This window comes from Pagrus major, chromosome 6, assembly GCF_040436345.1.
Source record: "Pagrus major chromosome 6, Pma_NU_1.0".
NCBI classification, from domain to species: domain Eukaryota; kingdom Metazoa; phylum Chordata; class Actinopteri; order Spariformes; family Sparidae; genus Pagrus; species Pagrus major.
In genome coordinates, this window is record NC_133220.1 from 25,481,953 (window position 1) to 25,494,707 (window position 12,755).

The 12,755-nt window shown below is 40.7% G+C and overlaps 1 protein-coding gene across 1 annotated transcript in view; it reads left to right on the forward strand.

Moving 5' to 3' along the window:
• Positions 1–2,930: 2,930 nt before the first annotated feature.
• Positions 2,931–12,755, forward strand: part of loxl2a (lysyl oxidase-like 2a) — a 29,998-nt gene continuing 20,173 nt past the window's right edge. Inside the window, exons 1-3 of the mRNA XM_073468637.1 lie at positions 2,931–3,050; positions 5,980–6,288; positions 8,712–8,887. Of these exons, the coding sequence (XP_073324738.1) occupies positions 6,006–6,288; positions 8,712–8,887 (459 nt within the window). The 5' untranslated portion in view covers positions 2,931–3,050; positions 5,980–6,005. The remainder of the gene's footprint in view (positions 3,051–5,979; positions 6,289–8,711; positions 8,888–12,755) is intronic.

Here is a 12,755-nt window from a genome sequence, read left to right on the forward strand (position 1 = left end):
GTTTCCTCCTTTGCCTGAATCATTTAAGCTGAGAACATGACAAATAAGAAACACACAACATCCTCGTTGTTCCTGTTATCATGCAAACTGTCATTGTTTATTCCTACAGGGAAGCCAGAAGACCAAATTCTTGCGGGGAGTGCACTTTTTCCCATCATGCTGTCAGTGGCTTTTTGTTTGTGAGGCAGCAGCTGCAGTCATAAATGTATCAACAAAGTTGTGAAGTTGTGTGTTAGTCTGTTGTGTTGCAACTTGACTGCAAACACGGCCTCCTCTCTGCTCCGACTGCTATAGCAGAACTGTAAATCACATTTTGGATTGACAGAAGAAGAAATAAAGTTGGCAAGTAACTCTTCTTTATCTAATATTGTGCCAACACTTTTAATTAGTGAATCAGTTTAGTGGAGGAACAGGCTGACTGCTTACTATCCAGAACAGGTAACTTAATGATGTTTACTCAGACAAAACAAGTGGCCACCCTTGTTAAATCCCAATTGCTTTCACCCCTGAAGACAAACCTGTTTGAAGCAGGGTAGTTCATCAAATGTGGCCAACAAGTTTTATTGTTGTAGCCACTCAGTGCCACCAGAGACACTTAAGACTTATTTCTACATGTAAAACAATGTCTAAGGAATCTAAATCTGTAACAGACAGCTGACAGAGACAAGAACCAGTCCTCTTGTTGGAGAAGTCAAAAGGTGTCACATACAAAAATACAGAATATATCAGCAATAAAAAGGTGTGTACTATAGAGTAACGCACCCAATCAAGCCTCTCAGTGCAGCTTTCGTTTGTAAAACACTGGCAGAGAAATTCTAACTGCATAATAATGAAATTATGTTGTGTTTGAGTTTTTCTTACCTTTATTTAAGCAGGAAAAGTCTATTTAAGATTAAAAATATCTTTTTCAAGAGAGTCCTGGCCAAGAAAAATGGTAGCACAGTTACACAGTTGCAGACATAAAACAAACATTTAACAATTAAAGTGAAGACAGATAGCAAATTGCTAAGTCATTAAACATTCATCAACATTCAAAAGCATCTACCACGTGTCTTTTCTTCCAAGTCATTTAGAATCACTTTAAATGCATTCAGTGAGACCAAGCTCCTGCAATGCAGACAGTTTAATGACTGATCCCAAACTGAAGGTGCAGCATACTTAAATTCCCTTTGCCAAGTTGGGAGCAGACTTTAGGGCAGTTCGTAGAAATAAATCTCAGGAGCAGAGGCTGTAACTTCCTGTACTTTTTTGAAAGATGTAGTCTTGCAGTTAGGAAGGAGGCAGGACAAGAATAGCCTTGTGTATAGAAACATACAGATGGTTGAGTCTACACGTGGACAAGGCAGACCGGATGACAGTTCACTGTCTGGCTTAAGGACACGTCAGCATTTTAGATATTTACTGACATACAAGGCTTGTATCAGTTCATATGCATCAGGAATTAAATAAAGATTCAGATGAAATGTTTACGATAATTGGAACAAAAGAAAAACAGAAGCCTAGATATATACATATTTTCAGTTTTAATCACTTCTCAATCATGTGACTTATCAGTAAATGTAAGACTAATCTGTTCTTACATATTGCTGAAATGTTTAACAGTCCTTGCTTACATGTAAGTCTTTGCAGTACCTTCTCACCACATGGTGGTGTCCTTAAACACCACAGTCCCACAAACAAAGGGTGTGTCCTGATGCAACCTATAGTTTAATCTGACACATCAGTCCGAAGGGGGAACAACACAAAATGAACAAATAAGCATCAAAATATGCAGACAGGAGCTAGAGGCAATATTTTGTTTGTTAGAGAGGAAAACGAAGGCTTTGCATTCAATATTTTTAATTCCTTCTGCCAAGAGCGACTTGCTGTACAGATTTTTGGCAGTTCTTACATGTCTACAAAATGTCCTTGAGGGTTAAAGCTAAGGGAGGGGAAGGATCACTTATAATCTGGAAAGCTTTTTTCCTTATATTTGATTTATATTTCACGCTTGGTTACATCTGGGGCTTTCCCTGAATAGCAAAGCAGGTCAAGATGTGACTATGACAGTGAAATTGGTTCTCCTTTGTGAGAACATTCACTATCATTTTATCACAGATTTGGTCTACAAACTCTTTAGAAATGATCTTTCTGTCTTTGACTTGATTTGTCAATCACTCCTTTATCTCATCTGAACTAGTCAGCTATGGTATGATGGGAAGAAAGCCAGTGGGCTTGGCTGCACTTGCTGAAAGTTGTTGTCTATAGCTGGCATTTACACAGTCTATATGGACAGGAGAAACAAAAACAATGATCCAACGGTAGCTAAAAGTGTTGATTTAGAGTGAACTCAGCAGTGCTACACCATTTACACATTAAAAGAGTCACTTGGTTCAAACTGAATATCAAAAATATGATAAAATGGAACATTACAGATGGATTTAGCACCCTGCAGCGCCCACGACATCTCATCATCTAACCACAGATGCTATTAAATCTCATATTTCACAACTGAATCATCAACAGTGAGCTGTGGGGAAATTCTGGGATGTGGGGGCAGTTTTGAGTTTCAAAGACTGCATAGTCAAACTAGTGTAAAGAAAGTGTTCCTCCTCCTGGAAAGGGAGAGAACATTGGCCTATAGCACATAACAGTTCTTTAATAAATAAACTGCACTCCACACAAGGGTACTCTTTAAACTTCTTGATTAGACATTAACAGAGAGTGTCAGTCTCATGCTCAAGGCTATAAAGCTATCAGATGTTAGTTAATGGAAATCCAGCTCCAGGATCTTTCCAGCTCCTGTAGTGTGCTTTTGTAACCTTGGTGGCTGGACCGGAGAGGGCGGGGTCAGGATGCTGAGGCGGCCTCTGATTGGCTGCTCCGTGTGGTGAGGAGTGGGCCTGAAGCGCGCGGCCAGCTGTGAGGGGAGCAGAGCGACCAGGCAGCGGAGTACTAGAGGGACAAAGAGCCGCTGCTTCTCATCCCATCCTCTCCAACAGGTCGGAGACCAACCACACCGGCTGAGTCTGAGGAAGAGTCTGCTGCTTGTTCTTCATCCGTCAGAGTCAGTAAGTGTTTCCTCTCATCTTCTCAGTTATCTCACGAGCCAGTCGTTGGGGAGTTGGTCCTCACGTGCATTAATGTGTGGAACACTGACATATCAAACTTATCTGTAAAGTTCGGGACTTTCTTTTGTTTTTGTCCTCTCTGGACGACTTTAAACACAACATTCGGCTCTCAGTTTGCATGTTTGTCAATTTCAAACTTTTTAAAGTTTTTAAAAATGTTGTTATCTGTTCCACATTGTATTTGTTCCGAGTTTAAAGTGTCGCAGCCTCCAAAAGTTAGCTTAATCACAGCACGGGCTAACGTTACGACAGTGTGATTCATTGTTGTAATGCCTAAATAATAAACCCACATCTGAACAGTAATTACCATCACTTTAATATATTTTTTTCACCATTAGTCTGGTGATAACACTGTACACGTTTCCTGAAGGTGTCCTCTGACATCATGAAGTCTTTCCTGTCACCCATTGTGTGATATGTGCTGACCAGAGCTTAACAGGCACTTGATGGTTGATTTTTTGCTTTTTTTTAAATGAACAATAGATTACACAAGATCTCTGGCTTTGACTAGGAGAGCAATAAATTCAGCATGTGGATTGTTGGATTTTCTAGTTGACTTGACAACACTTGGCTACCTTTCACTGACAGGCAGCATTACTTAGTGTTTGGCCTTATTGTTCTCATGCAAGACGGCATGTTTTACATTTCTGCTATGTTGCACAAGTTTACAACCATCTGTAAATAAAAGTCAAGTTTCTGAGCCAGGTTAAACTGATGACTGTGAACATTGTACTGTCACAAGTGGGTGTGTCTCTACAGGTTTATATATAGAATATACATAACATATACATTTTCCAGAAATGGGTATGTGGAGTTGGCACGTGCTGACATGAATGATGTTTGTTCACTGAAAGTACACCCTGAACTCTAATGGACTAAATAAATCTCATGTATGGTTGATTCTTACTGCATGTGTGAACATTTAGCTTTAATCACAGCAGCTCCATCCTCCTGCTGAACTTGTTCCTTTCATGGGAAGATAAACCAGATGTGTTAGTCCGGGGATCACCAGCCGACATCTGCCAATTTATCAGCTGTGTACTGTGTGGCGCTGTTTTTTCAAGCTCCGCCGTTTGTTTGGCTGTTACTATGACATCAACTCAGAAAACAACCCCCCCTTCTCCCCTCTTCCCTATAGACGTGGAGGTCTCCTGACTTTCACTGTCTCCCTCCTCTTCCCTTCACTCCGGGAACATTCCTCCTTAGGGGCTTTTGGTCACCCTGTTGACACTTTCATGGTTTGCCATGAAATATAGAGGTGGAGTCAACTTTCCCTGTGAAGCTCATTGCTGCAGCCTCTAGGCACAGATCAGCAGATAAAACAGGGGGGCAGCACCCACCCCGCAGGAGCTCACATTTGCTCCCCATTAAACTGTCATATAGACAGAGAGAGGAATCCTTGTCTCAGCAACATAACCTCACCCAAATTCTCCTTCTCTCTCTTATCGGCAGTCACGTTTTCAGCATTTTCTCAATATATTGTAAAACTGTGGTGAATTCAGTTCTTGATTCACAGGCTTATACTTGTGGTTGCATCGGGGCCAGTGAGGGGTCTCTGGGAGCGCGATGATGGCCAAACCAAACTATTACTGCACAAGACTTTATACGGAAACTGCTCACTCGCTCAAATTATGGACAAAACTACCACACACGCCACAAATTACTGTCTGCCTCGGCAATATTGAGCTCTCAGTTTAACTCTTAAGTCCATTTCATTTAGAAATGTTCATCATAAAGCATATAGCCCTACAAAGGCAGAGAGCAGTAACTACAGGAGCAGTAAAATTAAGGAAGAAGGGTTTTTAAGTTTTCAGGCTGGACCACAAACTGTGAAAGGCTAAAAAAAGTTTGTAATGCTTAAATTTTTTGTCTTTTTTATGCTGATTATTGTACCCAAAACAGCCGTATAACCCACACAATACCTAAAAGAATGCAGATGCAGCACTCTGCCTTTGGACAAGCTCACAGGTTGCTTAGAGAAACTGCTCTATCTACCAATAAAATGTGATTTTTATTCATTTTATGTCGTTTGTTTTTTTTTTGTTTTTTTTTTAAGAAAATGTACTTAATTCCATTATTATTCGTAGCCCAAAGCTTACAGGAATTAAGTGTTTTTGTAAATTAAACTTAACTTAGCGGAGTTTCTGTCTGTCAGAGTACTTTTGTAAACATACAGTACAGTTTATCAAAATAAATTTAATATAGTAATTTACATTTTAATAATAGTATGTGTAGCTTAACCACGCCAAATGAAACAAAATTCACTAGAATCAAAAAATAAGATGTCTGAAGCAACTGAGATTGGCTAGGCTAGCTACCTAGTAGGTGTGTAGCTTTTTTCTCCTTTAACATGAATTGACTGAGTTGCTGCCTTCATTCATTGCTGTATGTCGATTAATAGACCAAATAACTAAAATGTCAGCTCATCAAAATGGATATTTAAAATACAGATAACAACTATAGTGGAAAATCAATACAGGAGCTTTAGTTTTAGCTAAGCTTAACGCGGCTATGTCATAGCTAACTTTCACTTACTCTTACTTTAGCTGTCTTGTTGGCAGCTGTCATTGAATTGTAAAGAGTGCAGTGACGAGTCTTGCATATAACCAAGCAAGAGTGCAGTAACTACTCAAGTCCATTTTATTGCAGATACAAATTTAAAAAGTAGTTTTTACTGACTCATGTCTAAGGCATAATATCTTTGGTATAATAAAAAAGATCAGAAAGTCAGATAGAGGTTACAACTCAATTCGGACCAATATATTGTTACTATCATTGTAGGACAGTATAGTCCACTGCAGTGGTACACAGCTTAACACAGCTTCTGTTACCAATGTTTACAGTCTTTTGCCTTGTTATCTCCTTCCAGACCACTGCTTTTGCCCCCCTTGCATCATGCTGCGCCCAGTTGCAGTCCAATGTCTCGTGTCCACCTTGCTGTCCATTTGGGCGCTGTCCAACGCCCAGTCAGACTCTAACGCCCCTGTAATCCAGCTACGTCTAGTCGGGGAGAAGAGGAAACACTACGAGGGGCGAGTGGAAGTTTTCTACAATGGAGAGTGGGGGACTGTGTGCGATGATGACTTCTCCATCTACGCCGCCCAAGTGGTGTGCAGAGAGCTCGGCTTCATGGATGCCGAGTCTTGGTCCCCTTCAGCAAAGTACGGAAGAGGCGAAGGTAAGCAATCTAGTTTATTAGGAGTATTATCTCATGAAAACCCTCAAAAAACCATGTCAGTCTAGAAAGTCTAAAAGTCTAAAAAACTGCCAGCCAACCACACACATTCAAAGGCAGTATATCTCTTCATGCAGTTTCATATGTCGCATGGAAATCCTTGAGTGAGGTACATGTTTCCCCCTGTCTGACTGCTAATACCCTCAGGCACTGGTTTCCCCATTAGAGGAGCACTGAGACACACCAATCAGTCCTGCGCATAAGGGGGCGGGGGGCTGGAAACACTGGGCGTGCAAACCAGACACACACACAGACGTAATCTCATCTCCTCTCACTTTGTCGTGTATGAATTCCTCCGTTGCTGTAAAAGCACTGATGAGATTCCCAACTCTGTGACTCTGGCTGCTGGTGTTAAGTGTCAGTCGGTAGCTGTTAATTAACTCCGTGTTTCTTGTTAAGGGCCCATGTTTTCCCACTGGGTTGGCCACATGCAGCCAGCCACTTCAAAAGTGAAGTAATTACGTTAGTTCCTGGCTTCCCAACGCAGTCATTATAGCAATTTCAAGAATCACATTCATGGAGTAATACACCCCATGCACATATTGTTGCACGTGCATAATATTTTACAAGGAGCAATTAACAAGCAGTTTGACGTATGCGGCTGTGCAGACAGACAACTGTTTGCATTGCACATAAGCAATGACTTATGTATATAAAGATGGGGGCTTGCGGGATTGGGTTGGGGTATGTTTCTAAAAGTTTACTAAAAGACGCTTACGCAACTATGAATTTTGTAAAGGAGGGGCAGGAAGTTTAATTTTAACTTCAAATGTAAGCAGAGAAAACATTCAGCCATTTATCATGACAGAATTACCAAACATCTTTACAGTAATGATCTTTTCCTGGTAAATAGATGTTTGGTTTGTAGGAGAATTATTTTGAAAGGAGAGTATTTGAGGCCTAGGCAATCTGTGGGCATGTGAGTGAATGGAAACTATCTGTGTTTTCTTGTTGTTGGAGACACGTGTCTATAAAAAGTGATCAAGAACATTTTCCATTTCCCATCATGATGACTTATGCACCAGTGAAAGAAACAAACCAAATGTCTCTAATTGAAGACATAACTACATAACAAGCACAAGGACATCCCTCTTGGAGCATAGTGTTCTTCCTGCTGGGACGTTTGAATCAAGTCTGCAATGTGTGAACAAAATATGAGAAAATATGAAGGCTGCTTTGCACCAACAAAGGATGGACTGCAGCTGCACAATTTATTTAGATCATCTTAAGAACACTGTGCTCTGTCCAGTGTGTTATGATTTTGAGTATAAGGCTGTGTGTTTGGCTTAAAGTGCCAATAAAAGCTCAATCAGAAAATTCATGGCTCTCTGCGCACTGTGCCCCCTGCTCTGTTCACTGGCTTGTGAAATTACATTCCCATAGGGCCTGCAAAGTTTTAACACAGCAATTCAGATTTATCACAACTGGCAGCGCTGAATATTTGTTTAGACAAAGGTGAACCGAGACCAAGCTGGTTCTCACTTGGAAACTCTGCTGTATTTCAGCTCCAGAGGACTTGGCTCTTATTGTGAAATTTTTTCCAGAAGTAAACATGTCTCTGCCAGGAGGCGGCTACGTGACCGTATAGCATGCTGTCACTTTCTTGGTATGATCAGGATGTTCCTCAGCAAACATGTTGAGACTGTCAGAGTGATTAGCAGTCCGTTGGTGGTTTCCATGGCCACAGTGATGTGCTTTCCCTCACTGCTGATTCAGAACAGCCAGCTGGACAGCAGATGATCCGCCTCAGCCGTGACACTCATTCATTTGGCAGGTTCTGGCTGAAAGAATGCGTCAGGTTATGCCGGAGAGCAAACACATCTCCACGTGAGTTGGTTTGCTGTCTCTGCGACTAGACTTCAGTGGAAATGCTGAAGAGGATGTCTTAAACTGTCAAGCTATGATGTCATAACCACACATCCATTTATATTTTCTCATGAATTAATCTCATAATCGGGAAAGTGTAGAGCGTTTGATTTGTGAAAATCTCAGAATCCCCCCTCACATTGTGAGTCCAAAACCCAAAAGTATTGAATATACAATTACAAAGAAGATTACGAAGAAGCTGGAGCTAAGCCACGCTTGGCATTTTTGTTTGAAAGAATAATCTGTTGATCTGCTAACCAGTTAATCGATTAATGGTTTCAATTCAACATTGTACAACAAAAAAATACAATACAAGTCATACAGAAAAAGAACAAAGGCAAGTTCCTGTAAAGGCTCTATATTTTCAAGTAAAACCATTTTGTTCTTTGGCTATATCAACTCAAATTTAAACAAAGCAAACACAAACTCCTGCAAGAAGATCTTTATTTGCATCACAACGTGTATCCATTTGTGTGCATCTTTGCCTCTCTACGTTTCAGGCCGTATCTGGCTCGACAACTTGCACTGCACTGGTAGAGAGAAGAGCCTCGCTCAGTGTGAGTCCAATGGCTTCGGTGTGTCTGACTGCAAGCATTCAGAAGACGTCGGAGTCGTGTGCTCCCAGAAGCGCATTCCAGGGTTCAAGTTCATCCGGAACCAGGCCGAGAGTGAGGAGGTAGGTTCCCACAGAGCAGCACACTCACAAATAAACCTGCACATGTACAGGACACTTGCAGTAAATAGATCCATGTTTGTAACTCATATAAACACCAGGGTGGGATCTCTTCATCACATAATTAATAACAGTCAAGTAGCATCCAGACGGTGGTGCAACACACGGTTCAAGTACTCACATGTAACCTAAACAGATGTTCAGTGCAATAAATTTTAAAAAAACAAAGGTTAGGCCTTGGATGAAAGAAAACCTTATCATTGTGCATTGCTCCTCGTAGCTCCAAGTGAATATTTTCTTCAAATCTGTCCAGACTGATCCAGACAGATCAGTGGACTGAATGTCATGTCTGTCTGTATACATTAAGATGAGCAATATTGTTCAGTCTTTATATTTTTGTAGTTTAACATTGTAATATTATGAAACGTGTCCTAAACAATATAACCAGAAATTGTTGTCTGATGAGATATCCATCATCTGATTGTCTTTTTGATTTACTGGATAACGTTCACAGTCCTCCTCCAAACCCCCCCCTTGAGAAACATCTGCTTTCACTAAGTTTTCAGATCAAGTCCTTTTCTAAGCTCTCAGTACAGTAAGTACTAACTAGTTTCAAAATACTGGTTTACCCAATCAGTTTGTATCATTAAAACTTAAGCTAGTAAAGACTCTAGTAACGTGTAAATGGGTTGCCAAGAAACATCTGTAGCCCTTTCCTACTGTTTAAAAACAATCAACATGACAAAAATTAATTATTGTAGCATCACAAGCTTTCACCTAACTGCTAAAAATGACAGTTTCAGGAGGCCAAATGATATAACTTTACAACAAATCCTTTATAAATGTAGGTATCACGTGTAATTTTTACAGTATTATGCATACATGAAGAAATATGTTGGACTTTGTAGTATTAGCAAGAGTGCAGAAATAAGCTTACGTGACCAACGTTATTTGGTCATTTAGTCTAATGGTGTCGGCCGAATGCTTTGGAATAAGAGATATATTGTGTTGTTTGTGTGAAATGTAATTTACAACTTTCTAGTCATTATTAAACAGGATTTTAATCAAATTTCAGGTCAGATGTATCGATCATTACCTACTTTACTCTTCACTCTCGGTTGATATATCAGCAAACTAACGTTAGTTTTGTCAGGTAACCTGGATATCTAGATATATACAACAGTTACACCTGGAAGTTTATGTTTTACGAACAATAAATCTCAGTGATAAGAATTTCCAACCAGCTGTTACCACTAACTCGTGTATTTTATACTCTGTATGATTAAATGGATACAACTAGTAATCAGATGATGGTAATGGCCTATTATTGGGTAATAAATCAGATGTCTGGAAAAAATGAGGCAGCAGTTCTTCCGTGTAGGTAGTTACATCTGCCATGACATGATGCCTCTAAAATGATCCACTAGTCAGCATTTAATGTCGAGCTGTCCACTCCACCACTTGCATTAATGACTTTCCCGGGCTCCTATTAGTCTCTCCCTGCCCACACCAGACCCCCACACTGCAGCTGGGGAGATTTTGGAGATGACTCAGAGATGTGAAAGACCATCCTGTCTGGCTGCAGGGAGTGCCATGTGCACCGGATGGAAAGTCAGTGTGGGTTTGTGAACGTGCAGATGGGAGAAAAAGGGAGGGAGATGAGCTTGTCAGAGAACAAGTTATTTAGAGGACACAGCCATGGAGGGGTTTCCCTACTTAGCAACGATTCTTTGGCAGTTCGAAGACAGTCAGTGCTTCAACATTTTATGACTGCATTCATACCAGAGCATTTTGTTTATCGGGCTTGAGATTTGGCTGTGTTCAGATTCTCAGCATCAGCCAGAACAGTGACTGTGTTTTTACTGGATTCAGTTAAGACAAAGCGCCTGAGGAGGGCTTGTGTAACCTCTGTCTATCTTTCTCAAGCCTAGTGGTGTCATGTGAATGGAGGAATAGACAAAAAGAGAGATTAATCACAGGCTACTGTACCCTATTCAAAACGTCCTGATTTTTACTGGTCGTGTATGTAAGCAGCACTCTCTTGTTCCATATTTGTCTTGTGTGTTTAGGCTGTCTGAGGTGTTACTACAGGTCAGTCCTCCACCCTGTAAATATTTCCCCGGTGTGGCTGTAGCCTTTCAAGTTGCAGGGGAGAGGAATGGGAAAAGGTGTAGCTACACCTCTTTGACCATGCTTGGGCTGACGTCAGTAATGGGCAGCACTGTTCCTTCAATTTGCTTATTCACAGCATGAATTGACATTCTGTGCTCAATCTGGAAAGTTAACACCCTAACCGAGTGTGAAGAGGTCAGTGTATAAAGGTGAAGCAATCTGTTTTTTTGCTTCAATGTGAATGCTGTCTAACTTATGGATGATCTTTATATGCACAAAATATGAAAAGTACCAGTGAATTCTCTATACTATATACCTTTATATTTTAAGCATTGAGTAGATTGTCAGTATTGTTTCAGGTTAAGTCAGAAGTTCACAAAGTTGCTTCGAACTGCAATTATTTTGTTTTTGTGAGGGATACATCATGAGACTTCTTTAGAGTATGTGGGGACATGTGAAGATAAGGCTAGAACAGCTCTCTCTCTCTCTGGCAAGTTCAGCTTTGACCACAAATAACAGTCTACTGAAAACATAAGTCTGTCATTAATGAAAACAGCAGCTTCCACTGACACGAGTTGTAATTGAAGACATTTTATCCCGTAGAATAAGCAGAACTAATGTTAGGGCATCTGCAGTTTTGCAAAGTATACCGAGTCAATATCAACTTTCTGAAAAGTAATGTCAGAGTGTGTTTCTCAGATAGCCCAAGCTCCGTCAGAATTCAAACCTCAGAACTGATGCTTTTACTAACGAATACCAGTCTTTAACGTTATCTGCCACTGATCTGTCCTCTGAAGACAAAAGCCAGGTCTCTCACCTTGTCAGCTACGTATGCAATCCTCCCAACACAACAAGAGAACATACATTCCTGGGTGACTGAGTCATTGTCATGAATCTATTATTTTAACGTGCAGCATCTTATACCCCACACCATTGCAACAGTACCCAAATGTTTTATTTGTCTATCTTACCAGACAAGTTGCTTTATTTGTTAGCTTATGTTTGTGTGTGACAGAGGGAAGAGATTATAACACATAAGGTCTTTGAGTCAGTAAGGGGTGGATAACATTTGTCAGAACCAAACACTAAGATGGCAGAAAACTTTGTTTTTCATTAGTGGGGGACTTTCAACCAAATCTGCCATGTTCACGTGTGAATTGTATGCTGCACGTGTCCACAGGATCATTGCTTAATACGTCTCCTTCATTAGAAGATGCCTGAAATGTCAGTGTGTATATGTTTTCCTCATAGGAATGAGAAAGAAATGAGCAGCTGCAGTTGCCCACCACACCACTTTGTGTGTTCACTCCAGCCAAACACATCAAGAATCAAAACAAAGACGTCAGAAGCCAGTTGTAATAACAGAATGCCGCAGTTAAAAGCCTTTCGAATCTTTGCACATCTAAACAGGCCAAAGGTTGCACTTCTCCATCAGGCATGACGGTGTCTGCTTACAAGAGTTTCACTTCCTCGCATTCGCTGCTGTGCAACAAAAGGAAACCCGAGCCAAAGTTGGATTTGTCTCCAACATGATGTATGCAAGAGGCTTGTGAGGAGGAGAGTGATCGAGAGGAGAAAAGGTTGATGCATGTAAGGAGGCTGAAGCCAGTCTCTGTCCTGTGGATAGAGTAGCAGACAAATCCACCACATGTTCAACAGCTGGATCCCACTACAGCCTTAGCTCTCTTTTTGGGCTGCAGAGTCAAGACTTTTATTATTCATACCATCACTTTATGATTACCATTCACACAATCTGCTC